This window comes from Dipodomys spectabilis, unplaced genomic scaffold (genome assembly GCF_019054845.1).
Source record: "Dipodomys spectabilis isolate Male_0828 unplaced genomic scaffold, ASM1905484v1 ptg000783l, whole genome shotgun sequence".
Classification (NCBI taxonomy): Eukaryota; Metazoa; Chordata; class Mammalia; order Rodentia; family Heteromyidae; genus Dipodomys; species Dipodomys spectabilis.
In genome coordinates, this window is record NW_024871460.1 from 26810123 (window position 1) to 26829567 (window position 19445).

The window sequence follows — 19445 nt, forward strand, 5'->3', positions numbered from 1 at the left end:
TATATGCTCATTGTTTTGGCTTCTTACTATGATTTCTTACTTGGTTTCTTATTATTTTTTGTCTTTAAATAGTTTTACAGAAGTTTCAATTCAATATGAGTACAATTTATGAGTGAATGGACTCACGAATGAATGAGTCTAATGCATCTTGGTCAGTGTTATCCATATTTGCTGATTTCTTTAAATATGATAAAGTGATAACAAAAACATGAGTACTTCAGTATTATCCACAATCAGAAATTTATATAAGTTCTGATCACAGAAACTTCTATTATGTTCTAAAATCATCACAATAAACATAAGTAATCAACAATAATAATGTTCCACTGAATGGGAAAATTTGAGAGAAAAAAAACAGAATAGTAAATCTGCTTTCATAAAACCTGAGAAAAAAGTAAGCTCATCTACAGTAACAGGAAGTGGTTGACATGGAAAGGAAGAAGGAAAGGGTGTAAATGAGAAGGAGGAATCAATGACAAAAGATGGCAAGGGCAGTGACAAACACCATCACTGTCTTGATTACATATGTCAAAATGCATCAGACTGTATCTTCTACAAGCATGGCATTTTTATGGGAATTATGTTGCAATAAAATTCCTTTCACAGGCCCATAATTTAATATAAAACACAGGACATATCACATTACATGATTGTGACTGTGTCAGTGTGCTCTATTTAAAACTGTGCTCTATTTAAAATAGCACTCTAAGTAAAATGGTAAGAAACGAGAGGGACAGGAATATATTATTTTGCTTGAATGACAATGAGTGAAAGGTTGGGACGCATTCGTATTTGCAAATATACACACACCTACAACTTACCTAAGTGGTGAACAAACAAACGACTAGAAGCCATCATTCTGGTGAGGATAGTCCACAAAAATGTATGTACTATTATCAGAGCAAGAAAAATCAGACAGACAAAATAATGAACACTCACAAACAATAAGGCTGACTTATTACTATGCACTACAGATTCATGCTTCCCTTCTACAGCTACCTATACCTATTTTCCTCTTTGTGCTGAACAACCATCCACAAAATGCTGATTATAGAAAACCATTAGTAAATTAAGTAACACTAAATTACTAGAACCAACACCTCCTGGCCACAGTACAATTACACTAGAAATTATTCACAAAACCAAAAAAACAGAAAGACCCACCTACCTAAAATATCTACAACTTCTGTCTTAAACAATTATTAGGAGAAATAAAATTAAAATCATTCAATTTTTAGTTCTTATAAAAATGCTAAAAGGTAGACACTACATATGAGAATCCACAAAATATTTCTGAAAAACTGAGTATAAAAATGGGTAGCATTAAATGTTTTTAATCAATAAAAAAGAAAAACATATTAGAAATTAATTAAATATCCAGCTGAAAACTAATTTAAAAAATCAACAAATAACCCCAAATATACTAAGGAAAAAATAAAAATTAAAGCAGAAATAGCAATGGGAAAAAGTTAGTCTATTTCAAAACCCTGCTTTTAAAAACTGAAGTAGCAAAATATACATATCACTACCAAGCATAAAACTGAAGTTTAAAAAGGAATCATAATTGATTGGGTAGATCTACAAGCAAATAAATTTGAAAATCAAGATAAATGATCATTTCCAAGCAAAATACAGATTTCCAAATTTGCCTGCATTAAAAGAACCAGATTTTTTTGTAGAAAAAATTAGAGAAGACTGTCAGGAAATATTATGAGTACAGTAAAAAGCACTAGATAACTGATCATTTCAAAGAAAGATTCTACAAAGCCTTCTTCAAAGACTAAATGCTCCCCGAAAAGGGCTGTTTATGCTAAGAGGACTGAAAGGGATACTAAGAAGAAAAACGTTGTCATTCCTTGTCAAAGAAAGCTACACTCCAATACCATTGGAGAAAAATGCAAGTATTGAATAAATAAATTCATTATTTACTAGATTAACAGTATTAAAATAATAATAATAATAATGCCCAACAACATATGAGGAAAAAAAAAGAAACCATGGTCATTAGGAATAATATTTGAGCCGCTTTAAAGTTGACTCATTATTAGAAAAATAATACGCAATATGATCGTTTCAAGAAAAAACATGATTATCTCTACATACATTGAGAAGCCCTCAATAAACATTCACTATTTTTATAAAGCTCTACACCAATTAATTTCATCCCTTCTGTCACATTCCCTAAACCCATATCTCTATGAAATACCACCCCCAAAAGGTTTCCCTGTTCCAATTTCAGAGTGGCAGATACTCTAGTTTGAGAGTATTCAGCCTTCTCTTTCATCCTCCCTCAGCTACACCCTGATTTTAGGAAACAGTTCAATCTTTTAACCTAAATAATTTTACCGCTTAGTTTTCAGAGGGAAACATATCAACCTGGAAACAAACAGTGTGTAAACTGAAGAATACACAAATAAAACAAGGCAATAAAACACTTCCTGTGTTTATAGAAAATGGATACTTGGTCATTTTCCTGATATTCAGCGCATTTCAATTCTGAGGAAGAAAAGCAAAGGGGGAAAAAGTGACTGAGAAGCTAGATACAAAAAGATCCAAAGGAACTGGGCCTAGTGTAGTCTGGAGATTTTCTCAGCAAAGTTAGCCTCCAGACCAGATGTGAAAAACAACAACAACAACAACAATAAGCGGAAAGCAAAAGGACAGGGCGGTACTCAAGAAGTAGAGTGCTTGCCTGGCAAGCATGAAGTCCTATGATCAATTCTCAGTACCATTTTTTAAAAAGATGCTAACTTTCTCGTTGGTGATGTACAGATGAGTTTGCAGGTCAAATAAAGTCCAGCCATCTGTTCAAAAATTGGCTAAAACATAGGTCACATATCAAGGACCAGAGCTAAAGAGGAAAGAAAACAGATGTCTGATGAAGTTATAAGGGAAAACATGCAACTATCTGGATCAGATTTACATGTAATAAAAGGCCATGAAAATGAAATTACTTATGTTATCTATAACAATATCCTGTTTCATCCTTACTAAATTTTACTCATAATTCTAGTGAATTTCAGTTTGAGAATTTTTGTCTTCTGTTGTTTATAGTGTTAGAATCCCAACTTTTAAATTTATATTTATCGTAAGAATTCTTAACTAAATTAAAAATTTTAATCCAAATATGTTAGATAATTATAAAATGACTGATGATTGTTTTAAATTCATGGAAATCAGTTAAATGAGAACTCTGCACAAAGTTACTAGTCTTATTGTGAATTACTTATTCTCTTAGATTTAAAAACTAATACTGATATGTACATAAAAATAGTTATCCTTCACTGTATAAAATAAAAGAAATCCAAACCTGAAAACTAACTCGTAAGTTCAAAGAGAAACAAGACTGGAAAATAATGGTCAAGGTTAAACAAGTTCTTTTGTGTTAATGCAGAGATTTCTTTTTCAAATGAACAGAAATTAGGGAAAGCATATATGACAAAGCAATGCAACATATTCGTGTTTCAATTACCAGTTCATATGGCTGGTTATTTTTTAAATGGAGACAAATGGTAAGTCTTTCACAAGGCCTCATAGAGAACAAATAAGCAATGAAAGATCACTAAGCCTTCCTGTGCGAGTATAGGAATTCAATCATGTTTGAAAAATTAAAGTTCACAGAGTTCCCAGGCAACTAGTTTTTGTTTCATTTTTATTGCTATTTTTAGCATAGTTATAAAAGCCATAGAAATTATGATTGGCCATCTAGTTTCATCTTCTTCTTCTTCCTTCTACCTAATTCTAGGCAGTCACCAACCATTTTTCTGCCTCTTGGTTTATATATAATCTTGGTCTTATAAATAATGTGACATATTTAGAGAGACATTCCTAACCCCAAACAAAGACACCCACCCAGGGTTTGTAACCATATAATTCATTTTACAAGAAGGGAGTAAGCAGAAATGACCACCAGACAGGCAATCCCATGTCTACTATGAGCTCCAAAAGCTCAGGTGGCAAAAGTTTGGCCTCCAGGGATAAGGGGTGTTATCTGGGGAAAATAAATCGATTGTGAGGGTCCTGACATAATTTACTACAGGTAAGCTATTGAAAAATGTACAAGAAAATGGCATGACTGGAAAATTGTTGGAAACCTGGAAGTCAGGCCTAATTGGAGAATGTATTGCACTGGTACTGTACCCTTGAAGGGCTTCCTTGCCCCCAGATTTCCACTCTGCACTCTATTTCCTGGCTGCCATGATGTAAGCAACTTTTCCTTCCCCACCACCAAGCTCTGCTTCATCCCAGGCTTAGAGGACTGGTCTTCTTTAAGTTGTTCTCACCCATTATTTTCTCACAATGACAAAAATTGACTTAAACACTTTATTCATTTTATAGTTACTTCTAAGTTTTCTACCTTTGACTACTAATTAGAAACAACAAAATATCTAACTCTGACATTTTGCACAAAATGAAGCCAACAAACCTGGCAGCTATATTCATGTCGGGTTGTGAACGTGGCAAAGACTTTGGTATCATTTGAAAGTGGCACAACACTGGCTCTAAAGATCACAATGCTTTTGATGCAAACAAAGTTCTCTTTGTCACTGATGTCAACAATAAAACCAATATACAATGTTAAAATTGGGTAAGATTCTAAAATTTAGTTATATCTCCTTCTCACTGTACAAATTTCTCCAACAACACCCCTTTCCATGACAATCTGGCCACTGTGTGAACACAAGGACAATGACAGACTTTGTGCCTCACAGAGAATCTATTCTATTTTCAAAACATGTCTTTAGAAATCTGTTTCTTAAAAAGTCAACTACAACTTCCTCAATTCTTCACAGTATTGATTCTAATTCAGTAATTTGAACAACATGTATAGAGTAACTACTGGATGGAGAAGACAATAACTGCATGAAGATATAACACTTGAAGATAAAACTTGCCCTTTAACTTATCTGGAGACACAAACCTATAAGCAAGAATACAAATATAACCAGTGCTGATCACCTTTCCACCACCACCGTTTCCCTTGCTATTATTTACAAGTCTCAAAATGACTTACCTGGATCACACCAGCCAAGAAGGAAACTGCTGCAGCAACTCCAATCCTCTGCATCTCAAAGTCAGAGAAGCCTAGCACACTTGAGTGATTGTGTGTGGTGAGGTTCTGGCTGCTCTGAGGGACCAGTCGCTCCACAGCATTGGCTGAGATTAAGGATGTCAAGGCAAAGGTGCCTTAAAGAGGGGAGGCAAGTAATTTTATTAATTGCAGACACATGATTAAATTCTACCATATTATAGTGCCAAATAGATCTCTTAGCAACTCTATCCTTCCACTGGGGTTTCTCTTCTCTATTTTTCACCCCATTCCTGAAAGAAACAGATACTTCTATATGCCTACAGCCACATACATCTATCTACTTCGTCCTAAGCTTTATAATTTTGTACCTCTCATAGATGACTATAGAGAGAGATCTTGAAGCAAGTATCAAAATTATGGCCTGAGTCAGGTGCCAGTGACTCACATCTGCACTCCTACCTATTAAAAAGGCTGAGATCTAAAGATGGCAGTTCAAAGCCAGCCCTAACAGACAAGTCAAGAGAAGCTTATCTCCAATTAACAAGCAGAAGAAATTCTGAAGTAATGCTTTGGAGCAAGTGGTTGAGTGCCACCCCTGAAAGAAAAAAGCTAAAAGATAGTGCCAAGCTCTGAGTTCAATCCAGCATATACACAGATACACAGACACTGACCTAGACATACACACACACACACACACACACACACACACACACACACACACACACACACACACACACACACATTATGCACATTATTAATTCTTGCTTGGATTTAACTCCAATCACTTAACTTTCAATGTGACCACACGTATTTTACTCGGTGTAAATTGCCTTGTCCCTTAAATGATGGCAATATATGCAGTTTAGGCTTTAGGGTGAATATAAAGGAGAGAATTGAAGACTTCATTAAATTCAGTGGTCAATATAATCTCTTTGGCTGAAACATTTTCTCTTCACATGCACCTGCATAAGCCTGATTTTCTTTAAGTATCTGGCTCAAATTTCAAATATACAAGGATGCATCCCAATTAACTATTCCTGGCTTAAAATTTTGCACCTGTTATGACTCATTGCTGAGTATTCCTTTATAACAGCATGGTATGGCCTATAAAATGATTAAATATATCATTTCTTTTTATAGCTATTAGACAAAGTTTAATGATATTTCCTAGAAATTGTCATGGCCTCCTACTTTTATGGGAGCATGGTTATTGTGGTCTTCTATTTTTTTCTTAGAGTTCCTAGCATCAATTTTGACATAGTTTGTCTAACAATGCAGTCACACAAATAGGGAAATGTTGACTTCCTCAGACAGGCTCAAGATAAAGAACCATACTACATGTTGCAGACATCCCCTGACTCAGCAGTTAAAGATTGCTTTGCTTCAAGTTGTAAGTGAGGCTTTGTGAAAAAAAGTACATGGGCAGCAGGACCAGGAAAGAAAGATGTGAGTCCGACAGAAACAGATCTCAATGGAAACCCACAACACACTACTCTTGATTGATAAGGGCATTTGGATAAGACAAGCAATATGTGTTTTGAATTCAGAACAATATGATGACAATATAGGAACTTAGCCTTAAATGCCAAATTGCTACCCTAGACCACTTTGTAAAAGATCATATTCTTCATACACTGGGGCTATTAAGGCTTACATAAGATAATAAATTACAGCATATTTCGTAAAGTTAACTACTGACATGTAGTTAGCACTGAGTGTTAGTGTTAGTTTTTCAGATGATTCCTACAATTAAGGTCAGAATGGTCTGTTATGGTCTGTTATTCTTTGTTTTTCTCTAAGAGATGATGGTATATAAAATCAGAGAAATCTTCAGTGCAAGCTAAGTCATTCTCTATTAATAAATTCATGAATACTAATCATCAGGATCACTATCATCATCACCTCAAGGAACTAACATAACTGATGATGAGAGACAAGAATCCAGTTTCCAGGATAGATAACATTAAGTAAGATATATTCACCATGGAACCTAGTTTTTAGAAAACATATTTTTCATGGTGTTTTACAACAGGATGATATTGAGACCAAATGAGACACTCCTGAAAGTTAAAAGTGTCTCTTCTGGTCTTTAAATCTAGTAGACTACAGAATAAACTGTTTTATATAGAAGTGATTGTGCAAATGCCTAAAGAAACTTTTTAAGATAGAAGTGAGTTCATCTTTGCATTCAGATTTAACTTTCTTGGGATTTTAAGAAAGATAAGAAGGAGTCATCAAATGGTAGGAGAGTAAGGACCTTTGTAGGCTTTGATGGAGAGAGAAAAAACAAGTCTTCCCTGATTTGAAAGCAATTGGTTGGCAGGGTTGCTCCCTCATTGTAAGCTCTCAGTAAATATTTATTTCACTCTGTGTAGAGGTTATCCTTGACAAACATCCTCCATTGCTGAACAGACTGTGTCCTCTCAAAACACTTTCATAGTTAGCTGAGGAAAAGGTCCTACAAATTACCACATTTTGGTAATCTTCAGCAGTATTGTTTCCATTGGATACATATCCAGATTTTTTTTCCTTTTGCATACGAAGAAACAAAGTTGGGTTTTTTTGTAGCTTCTAGATGTCAAGATTATGTTTTGTTTTAAAATAATTATATTTTAAGTTTAAATATTTGCATATTAAGATTAAAATATTGCATTGTTGAGCAAATAGGACTTTCTGTGGCTTGATGAATCATTTACTTGTTTTGAGTTTTTTGTTGTTGTTGTTGCTGCTGTTGTTGTTTTCGTCAGGCCTGGGATTTGAACTCAGGGCATGGGTACTGTCCCTGAGTTTCTTTTGCTCAAGGTTAGCAATCTACCACTTGAGCCACAGCATCACTTCTGGCTTTTACTGTTTATGTGGTACTGAGGGATTGAACCTAGTGCTTCATGCATGCTAGGCAAGCATTCTACCACTAAGCCACATTCCCAGCCTGAATCATTTGTTTTTAAAAGATGCTTCCACCATTATTTGCCATGGAGTCCAGTATTCCATTTTGAACACCTAACTGGAAGATAAAACCCAAGTCACAAAAGTAACATTAGTATCTTAATAAAGCAGAGTGAGTAAGTCCTTCCATAGCATATACTACAGTAAAGTTAAATAAAAGAGAAATCTGTTCTGTGTATTAAATATTTGTAGGGACATTTGGTGAGACTCATTTGTTCCATATTTAGGACCATAGCAAGTTCAAAAAGTGATTCATTTCTGATTTACATCTTGTGCCATAAAGTCTAAGGATCTGCTCCTTCTTACTGATTTTAAACAAATAAATATCAGGTTAAAACTAAAATAAGATGTTTCAGCTTACTCTGTAAAATATAAATTCAGAAATAAAATAGCATTAACATTTATTTTTCAGAGAGAAATGTCTGTAAATTGCATGTATTTTGAAATGCCTGTTATTTACCTAAAGAGACCACAAGTTTCCTATAGTTGATAATAATCTGTTAATAATCTGTTAGTTACAGAATCTTATGTAAATGATCATTTCAAAACTATGTGAGCAGCAAAATGTTTGCAGTACTTATCCAACAAGTAAAATGGCTATCTAAGTACATATTTAAGCATTATCAATTTGGGTATTTTTGACTTCTAAGTATAATTATGGTCTCTTGAGCAAATTGGCTTTGCTTTACTCTTTTATCTTGTGCCTAAACAGAGGAAATGCTTGTGGGGTCAGCTCTAAAACCATTTGGTTCTTTATAAAAACATATGTAAATGTTCTAAAAAATAAAAATAAACTGTTAGGAAATAAGGACACAGGATAATTAAAAGGTAATAAACATGAAGAATTTTTAACCTACTCTAGTGCTTTTCTCCTTTTGCATCAGGACAACAGGAAAGATCCTTCAATAAGATAAAAAAAATCGCTTAGGTTTTAGATTCAGCTACATGGACTTTTCAAATGGTATATCTAAGACTTTAATCTGAGCTCTCATGAGAAACTTCCTGAATTTTAGGGCTTGCAGGATCTTTACTTTTCTTTCCTTTTTTGTCTGAAATATGCAAATAACACTGTCTATTTAAGAGGGGTTCTTGAAAATAAAGCTTAATTTGTGTGATGTTAGTGATTGAACCTAGGGATTTGTGCAAACTATACAAATACTCTTCCTCAGGGATAGAGCAAACCGGTAGAGTATTTGTATAGTTTCCTTTCCTTTTTTTTATGTTGCCCTTTCTTTTTGTTGTTTTTTGAGACAAAGATCTCATTATATTAGTCCAATCTAGCCTGAAACTTACTACGTAGCCCAGACCAACTTCAAACTTATTATCCTCTTGTCTCAACCTTCTGAGTGCTGGATGTCCCATTATGCCTGCATAAAGCTCTTCCATAATTCTCTGAAATAGATATACGTGCATATATGTACAAACATATACACATACATGTATGTACATGTATATGCACACATGCAAGCTATGTATACATGTATACATTGCCCTAGACAATATATATCTTATGACAGTCATGTTTCTCTTAATAGGGATACATTCTGAGAAATACACTGCAGACAATGTGTTGTCAATATCACAGTGTACTTACTCAGCCTAAGACAACTGGGACATTACCAGGTGACCTCATCTTATGGGACTTTGCTTTTATATGCTCTTTATTGTTGATGGTGGCTTATAACGTGTGTGTGTGTGTGTGTGTGTGTGTGTGTGTGTGTGTGTGTGTGTGTGTGTGTGTCCATGAAACCTGGAGATCTTCTGAAAATGCTGATTATAATTCAGTAAGTCTGAAGAAGAAGCCAAGATTTTTTTTCCATTTCTCACAAATTCTCACACAATGCAGCATTGTGCATGACTGCAAATTTCACATACTACCCCCACTATAACGCTATTTGATATAAAAATCCAAGTTTAGATGAATTTCCTGAGAAAATTTACAAGCCAATGTGGTGGACAAAATTTGAAATATGCGTAGGTCCTAAACTCCAGAACCTGTGAATGTTATGTTCTATGGCAAGTATAATTCATGCTCCAGATGGAATTAAGATTGCTAATCAGCTGACCTTAAAATAAGGAGATTATCCTGATTATTCAATAAGTAAGTTCAGTGAACTCACAAAATTCTTCAAAGATAGAATCAGAAGGGGATTCAAAGATGTTGCACTACTGACCTTGAAGGTGTTTGATAAGTCCCTGAGCCAAGGAAAGCAAGAGGATTCTAGGAGACAGAGAAGTCCAGAAGATGGCTTTCTTCAAAAACAAACACACCCTTGCAGGCACTTCAGTTTTAACCATGTATCATTTGAAATTATGGACCTGCAGAGCTGTGGAAAACTTTTCCTTGTTCTAAGTTTCCAAACTCATGACAATTTGTACAGCCACAACAAGAAATACCTCTGTAGAAAATTCCATTTAAATATAATTGTATTGCCAGAATACTTAAGATTAAAGTTATCATTTTATAATAATCATAACCAAATAAACAACTTTATTAAATCTTATTAGGAAGCAAGTACTAAATATTATACATTAATTATCTAGCTCTCACTAAAATTACATGAACTGTAGGGTTCATCCTATCACGAGGATGACAGAGTGAGTCACTCAGGTAGCACATACAGGAGACACGAACCAGGCCCAACTATGACCAGAATTCACCCTGCTGTATTACCAGAAAAATTGTGATTGCTTACAAATTCTTGAGTAATGAACACCTAGGCAATGCAGTACATACTTATTAAAGGGTACTATAGAATGCAGTCTGGAAGAAACTTAAAAGATCATTTGATCTAAGTGTCAAATACATGTAAAATATTCTTCAATATAATAAACTTCATAGTCTTTGTTTTCTTTCAAGTGTGCACTTTCTCTTATTGTAAATCCAGAAGCTTCTCCCTTTCTTTCATTTTTTTGTTACTAAAAACTGCACAAGACTTCTTAGTAATAATTTGCATTCACAGTAATATACCAGTAAATCACAGTATGCATTGCTTATCTGAAACACGGATATGCTTGGCTCTAATATTTGCTAAGCTTTTCAGCATTGCATTTAGAACTGCTTTGGAAATGCAATCGGTAACTAAGGATTACTCTGAGTCTCTTTGATTAGTAGCAGGAGAAACATAAACATAGAAATGATTACCTGTGGCCACATGACGTCCCATTCCAAATATGGCATAAATGATGGCAGGAAACAGAGACCCATACAAGCCAAACACTGGGTGCACAGAGGAGAGAATAGCAAAGGCCAGTCCTGTGAAGAAGAGCAGGGCAATTAGGACCATTTTGTACCCCAGAGGTACAATCCATTATGAAATGCAATGGCTATTGGTTTCTTAAAGCTGAAATTAATCATCATTTTATTTTCCTACTTGTTCATCAACCACAGAATCTAGCACTATTGCCCTAAATAAAAGAAAAAAAATATCCATTTGTTCATAGGCACAGTTCAATCCCAAACACTACTCTTTTTAGCCTACTACTATTTCTCCTTGTTGCAGAGATGTTTATACATAAATAGTGGTTTCTTTTTCTCCAATTTTTTAATTTTTTGAATGTATTGTTATAGTAGAGTTGATATACAGAGGGATCACAGTTACATGAATCAGATAATGAGTATAATTCTTTTTGAACCATGTCTCTCTTTCCCTCTCTCTGTCCCAATTTTTCCCTCCTTTCCCCACCCACACGATATAGAGTTCGTTTCCCACATACTTTCTAGTGAGAATAAACAATGGTTTCTTTTGTCTTGCCAAGGATGGATAGAAGGGATATCATCATGGCAAGATATCTCTCAGCATGCTTATATTTTTATATTTTCATATGTACTTTTTTATTTGTGCAATAAGCTAGGCAGGACCAATAGCTTTACCACTGAAGGATGAAAACTCTGACAGGGAATACAGTCTTGGATCGGGATCAAAAGGAAGCACATTCAAAGTTGGCTGGTTGGCTGCCAGGGTGACCAACTAAGATTTGTATTACAGTGACAGGGTCAATGCATGGACCTACCTACTCCCCACTAATTTAACCCTCGACTGTAATCCAGGAGTCATATCTTACTGTGGAAAAAAATCAATTTTGCTTATTTAGTGTTCAAGGAGTAAGGAATAATGCACAACTATTCAATATTATACTTTATAGATACTAACATTTATGTATTTTATGTTACATGCATGTTGAAAATATGCCTAGCCATGTCCAAATGACATGTCTAAAGACATGGGTTTTAAGTGGAACCAAAAAACTGAATTAGTACAGGTTCATTTAAGCAGTTAGATCATATCTAAGTCAGATGTGGTGATATATTCCTGTGTTCCCAGCACACGGGCAATGGGATCATGCGTTTGAGGCTAGTCTGGGTTACACTGTGAGGCCCTGGCATTCCCTCCCCTCTCTTGTCTGAGGCTGGTCACTGACATTAAACAAATACTATAGTAGGTTCTGAAGTTCATTTATGACTATCAACTTAATACTGGAGAGCTGATTGGGCATAAATATTGTTATAAGTTACACAGTGGCTCTACAGAGGTAGCATTAGAATCTGGAAAGTCTGTATATAAGGCCAGGTAATTATTCACACTGTGGAGCCTAGGAGTCTGGGTCCAATTTTTACTGCTGAAATTTTGCTGTTTTAAGTTAATGATACCTTCCTGGTTATATGTTGAATATTTTCCAAGTAGCACAAGAAATTTTTGTTATTATAATAAGTGAAAAATCTACTAATAACTATCTTCTCTTTAAAAAAAAAAACCCTCCAATTTGTTGTTTATTGGTCATGTTTTCCTGGCTGGAGGAAAGGGCTGTAGTTTAGCTTTGGAAAGCTAATTTTTTCCCACCCTTACCAAAGCATCTCTTGGAATTTTTAATTTTGTCAAAAGCAGTGTGCTTGCTTCAATTACTTGGGAAGCTTTTTTAAAAAATCACTTTTACCTGTGATAAGTTACCTATTGAGAGACAGAAATGCAGCGTAGTAATAAAGGGCTTGCCTAGCATGTTCCACTGTTACACACATACACACACACACACACACACACACATAACCATATAAAGAGACAGAGATGCGTGGACAGAGATGTGTGGTATTCCACATAAGAAAGATAAATGTGGCCCATATTTTACTAGATCATCTAAAAATGCAAAATCAATGGTGGGAGGAAGAGGATGTGTCATATCTAAGAGAAGCACCTTGAATACAATCATACAGCTGTTAAATTCTGGTCATTGTGGTTAATATAGACAGGATCTGGATTAGTCCCAGGTAGATCTGATTGGCTACATTTCTACACTAGCTATAGTAAGCAAATGTTAATACAGACCGGCAAGCCATCAGCAACTTTCTTCTTGCCCTATGAATACAGAGCTCCTATTTAACCTGCCTAATTACAGTAACACTCATCTTTTTCTTTTGGTTTAGCCCAAATACAATTCAAAATAAATGGGTCTAATCACTCATCTAATCTCTGCTTCTTCTATCCATACAAATTTAAAATGGGAATAATCATGTAAAGAATATTTAGTACCAAGTTTTTTAAATAATCTCTTGATTGATATATCAAGTGCAAAAATATAATCATCGTAGTTTTCTAACCTCAAAATTAAAAGTGGTGTATGCATTTCCTTTATTCTGTATTACACTGCTACTAAGCTTTCATTTTAAGCAATAAATTCACTCATCCTTGATTTGCATATATATATACATATATATGTATGTCTCTGTTAGTATGGCAATGAACAATGCCAAATTGAAGCAAGACAGAATGAATTCAGATATATAACACTTTAATATTTTATCTATTCTTGCATTAAATATGAATGATAAGCCCAAGACCATCCTACTGATGTGTAAACCTCGAAAAAAGGGTAGATAAAATTTCTTTTCCTAATTCATTTATTACTATGATTCGTAGATAAAGAACATACATTTTTTTCACACATGCACACAAGAAGCAAGTCTGCTCACTCTCTGCCTCCTCTCCCACTTGCAGTCTTTTGTCTGGATTAAATCTACAAAAGGAGAATGGAATATCACAAAGATTGATTTTCATTGCCAGTTAGAATCATTCTTCTAGATTTCAGTAATAGTAATTATTTTTAGGAAAGACGGATCATGTCTAGAAATTGAGTAATGATATTAATGGAGAATTAGTACTAAGATGACTCTACTGAAGATATTACGTTTTGAGATCTTTCTGTGTTATTTTAGAGACTACACCTTTTCATTGTCACATCAAACAGACAGGACCCCAGAAGCATTTGTTTTTCTCCTATGGGAATAATAGTATTTTATAGTTTTTAACCTCTGATTATGAAAGTTATATGGCCCAGAAAACTAAAGTTACCACAACTCAATTTCAGCAGAGTACATTCTTCCCAGAATGTTAATCATCATGAAACACCTTTGAGTATTATGATTTCAGTTGTATTCCCCGAATTTCATTTGTTGAAGTCATAACCTAGAATCTCAGAACGTGAAGTACTTATTTGGAAAAGGATTGTTATGGAGGTAATTAGTTAAAATTAGGGGTCAAGAGACTAGGGTAGACCCTAAACTAATATGAGTAGTGTCCTTATTTTTAAAAATCATGAAAATAGGAAGATGTGCATACAGGGAGAGCATCACATGAAAATAAAGCAGAGAGTGGGGTACTCATTCTACAAGCAAAACAACACTAGAAAATGACCAGCAAGCCACCAGAAGCTAGGGGCTGTAAGGGAAATAGATTCTGTCTCACATCCCTCAGAAGAAACCAACCCTATGACAATATGAGCTACCCTAAGGCTATGATAGCCTTAGCAAAAGTACATAGTATCATAGATAATGAAAAGTCATTCGAGGCTTGGGGGATTTAACCCCATGTTGTGAACAAAATCAAAGTATTTGTCCTGAGGTGAGAGTGGTTAAGAAAGAACAGTAGAGAATGAGTAAGATCAAGGTGCAGTATCTGCATGTATAGCACTGTGTGTAACTAAATGTGCTAAATGGCAATATCATTTACATTTTGTACTTTTGAGTCATTGGCATCTGAGATGTTTAGTTCTTAAATAAGTGTCTAGAGATTCATTGTTGAATATAAAATTCCTTTATGAAACTGTGTGCCCAAAGCTCAAATGTAAAAACCAAAACCCAATCCAGCGCCATCACTAGGAATGTTTGCAGGATTCTCAAGAAAAGTGCTCTTGGGCTTCTGAAATGTCTGGACACATATGAACTAAGGTAGGCCAGGCACATTTGGAACTGTGCTCAATGTTCTAAAGCTTTGTCAAATAGAATTGACTCAGAAGTAAGACTATTCCACTGTCTCATTCGTCTCCCCAATTTCTGGTCCACAGAAAGAAAATAGTCACAGCATATTGAAAAGGCTGAATGACCAACTTATGGTTTGAAACTCCTTTCCTCATCTGGCAGCCTGTATCTAACCCAGCCAGAGTCAATGCTACAGCATTCAGCACCCAGTCTCCTCTCCCAGAGGATTCATTTTACCTATGACAAGAGCAACTCAGAACACACTGATAAATTTTCCCTAGTGTTTGCAATAAAAGAAAATGGAAAGCCAGGTGCCAGTGGCTCACACCTGAACTCCTAGCTACTCAAGAGGCTAAGATCTGAGGATTGCAGTTCAAAGCCAACCAGGGCAGGAAAGTTGGTGAGACTCATCTCCAATTAACCACCAGAAAACCAGAAGTGGCACTGTAGCTCAAGTAGTAGAGCACTCACTTTGAGCTGAAGAGCTTAGGCCCAGAGTTCAAGCCCCATGACCAACAAAAAAGAACAAAAAAGAAAAAAAAGAAAATGGAAAATCTTCAGTTTGGTCAATTTCAAAACAGATTTGTTTCTCCAAATCATGTTAAAACATTATTTGTGATACTTTCAAGTAACCAAATAGAAAGCAAACAATGCTAAATATTGGGATCACAAATGATTTACTGCATTTTGATTATGGTAGAAACAAAACTGTAGGACTAAAGATATCTATTTTAATATCAAAGTGTGATTCTTACCCTAATAAATTGTAACACATGATAGATATTAGTATTAACCAAATAATATTCTCCACAAAGACACTCATATGAGTAAAACTTAGAAAATGACTCAAAGCTTAAATATTTCCTATGAATTTCTTGATTTGTGCATGAGGTTACAGACTGATGCCTTGAATATAGAACATCAGAGATATCTCAAATTCATCCTGAAGCTAGGCCAGCAATGAAGGCTAATTATCGCCTACTCCCTACCAACTAGGAAACACCTCCCAACATTTTTTTTGTTTTATTTTATTTTATTTTTATTTTTTGTGAACATACTGTACAGAGGGGTTACAATTACATGGGCAAGATAATGAGTACAATTCTTATCAACCTCCCAACATTTTTAGCTCTGTCAAAAGTATTGAATTTAGCCAATAATCTAAAAATAGAAATACTTTAAAGCTCTTACTCCTATGAATAAAGACTAAGTATCACTAATTCCATGAAAGAAGGAATCAGGAATTTGGGAGGAAATACTAATAAGACCCAAAGAAAGGAAATGAAAGATTCAGTCTTTAATCACTTAAAGTCCTTGTGAGTAGCTTTATAAATAAAAATGGAAGGGGAGCTTGAATAAACAATAGAAAGGGTGGCCCTGAGGCACATTCCTAGGCTAACAAAAAATGCATACTCTCAAATAGCTTTCTTTCTTTAGCTCTTTCTCTTCCTTCATTTCGTCTTTTGCCTCTCTACTCTCTCTGTGTCTCTGTCTCTGTCTCTCTTTTTGGTGCTGGTTCTCAGTTTGAACTCAGTGCCTGAATGTTGTCCCTACCCCTGAGCTGTCTTGGTCAAGGTTGGTGTTCTACCACTTCTTACTTTTTGATGGTTAATTGGAGATAAGACTCTCGTGGACTTTTCTGTACAGGCAGGTTGTAAGCCATGATTCTCAGATTTTAGCCTCCTGAGGATCTAGGATTATGGGCGTCTGCCACCAAGGGTTGGCTCTTAATTTTCTTTAACCAGCTATCTCAAGAAAGAGCAAGGCTGTCACATGATATCCCCTCTCTTTCTTTTCTTTCTTTTTCACTTTCCAACCATTCCCATCCTATGTTTCGCTTTACCTCATATATGCTCTGATTCTAAAGGAGTCAGTGGAAATATCTGCAATCTAACAGTGTGGTCGAGGGAAAAAAAGAATCTGCAATCACTACAAATAACCTATCAGCTACATTTTTTATTTCCTTCTTAAAGTTCTAATCTTCCTTCAAGACTTGTCATTTCTTTCATCAGTTAATCACTGGTATGATTGTTCAATATGAGATTATAATTTACATCATAGAAAATGAGAAATTTCCCACTGATGCCCCTCTACAGTTGAGAGTTTTTTAACACAAAAATTCTAGAATGTTTTTACTTTGCATTTATGCTTTTATGGATACCTAAGTAATATATTTGTATTGGTTATTGTGACCAATAGCTTGCCATTAAGATGAAGAGTAATGACTGGACTGACGAGAAGTCATGAAGGATTTCCACAAATGGAAATGGTTGTAGTAAATATTGAATGATACATGATGTATGTTTAGGAAAGCATAGGAATAGATGTTTGAATGAAATTGAAGAGATCATTTTAGGCAGAAGCAACACATTCAAAGGGTCACAGAAAGGGCAGAAAAAAATGTTTACTTGAGTCCTGGAATAGAAAGTCATTTAATATCCTGTATCAAAGAGATTTATGAAACAGAGAACTTTAGAAAGTAAAGAGTCTTATGTGCTAAGGTAAGTGGTACCAGCTCACCTGGAATACGGAAGATAACCACAGAAGCATACAGAACTCCTAACCCCACTACTTCTTTTGTGTAATGCAACCATCAGATTAGAAAAATGCCATGCAACCTATGTTTCTCTGAGTCTAGCTTATTTTGCTTAATGTAATTTTTCCAAGTCTTTCCACTGCCTTTATGAATGGTACAACAGTATTCTTTCTGATGGGTAGAATTCTATTGTGCATATATACCACATTTTCTTGATCCATTTCTCCACTCTGTGCTAATTCCATAGCTTAGATATGGTAAACAATCCTGAAATGAAAACGGTTGTGCTGGTATTCTATTAGATAAATGTCCAGGAGTAGAATTGCTGGGTCATAGGATAGCTCTATGTTTCCCTCATTTGTGGTAGCTAGAATGCACCTATAAATCTGCAAGTAAACACGCTGGATAGAAAAAACTACACTGGGATGTGATAAACTATGCAGGTCTCTAGGCATTCACACACAGTGAGAGCAAAGGAGGAAACCCAGGAGGGGAACATAAAGGCATAATACCTGATCATATAAAATATTTATCAGCATAAACTCCAAGAAATGGAAACAAGAGGTTTTTACCTTTTGTTGCCATTTTTTGTTTCTTTTCCTTTTGTCTTGTTTCTTCAATTATCTCTTTGGAAAGGGAAGGGGGAGCCCAGATATGGTGGGACAAAGGGTGAACAAAGGTAGCAGTGGTACTCACTAGACACTATGTTGAAAATGAACTATACAGCTTGTGAGTAGAGATGGGGACAGGAGGGAAACCCTGGGCGAGAGAGTGAGGGAAGGAGTGACATGGTTCAAAAAGAAATCTACTCTTTATCTGACTTTTGCAGCCACAACCTCTTTGTCTATCACCTTTAAATAGCAATAAGAAAATGCACGAAAGGAAAAAAAAAACAAAAGAAAATTCGAGGTCAAATTTGGAACATCTGTGTAACCAAAACTTATGCTATAGTTACTTGTACTAATGGCATTCTCTTTGGTGCCAGATAAGACAGAACTAGCCAAATTAGAGAGGACAGAGCGTGCCTTGCCCTTGAGAGTAAAATTAGAATGTAATTATTGCTCAAGGAAGAAGAGGAAGGTTCTGGACAGGAGCAACAAGAGGTTTCTTGGAGAGTGACTGTCTCTTTGATGTGCTGTGACTCTGGCATGGTCTGTAAGGATGCACAGAGTTCCCATTGCCAGAAGCCATCTACTCAACCCTGAAAAGATCTCCTTGTACCTCTACTGACCACCCTTGGCCCACAAAAACAGAGCTTGCTGTACCTTCCATGGCTCCTTGCTTTTTGTTTTGTTTTGTTTTTGCTTGACAAGCTCAGTGGTTAGATTTTCATCTTGTATAATGAGTTCATAAACATTTTCATAATTTAAAATCTTCTGACAAAGCCTTTTTAAATTACCATAAACACTATTCTGAATTTGATAGAAGTTTGTTTTTTTTTTTTTTTTTTTTTTTTTTTTTTGTCGGTCGTGGGGCTTGAACTCTGGGCCTGGGCGCTGTCCCTCAGCTCTTCAGCTCAAGGCGAGCACTCTACCACTTGAGCTACAGCGCCACTTCCTTGATAGAAGTTTTTAAGGCTTTCTTTTCTTTTTTTTTTTAATTGTGAAAATACCATATGGAGGGGTTACAATTACATGGGCAAGACTTTCTTTTCTTTGTTCTAGCTTTAAAAAAAAATTTTA

At 35.3% G+C, this 19445-nt stretch overlaps 1 protein-coding gene across 1 annotated transcript in view; it reads right to left on the minus strand.

Annotated features, from left to right (window-relative positions):
* The window catches only part of Slc26a7 (solute carrier family 26 member 7), a 113320-nt gene that overhangs the window by 78467 nt on the left and 15408 nt on the right, over positions 1-19445 (minus strand). The window contains exons 3-4 of the mRNA XM_042673165.1: positions 11124-11234; positions 5015-5187 (exon numbers count right to left, since the gene is read on the minus strand). Coding sequence (XP_042529099.1) covers positions 5015-5187; positions 11124-11234 — 284 coding nt within the window. The remainder of the gene's footprint in view (positions 1-5014; positions 5188-11123; positions 11235-19445) is intronic.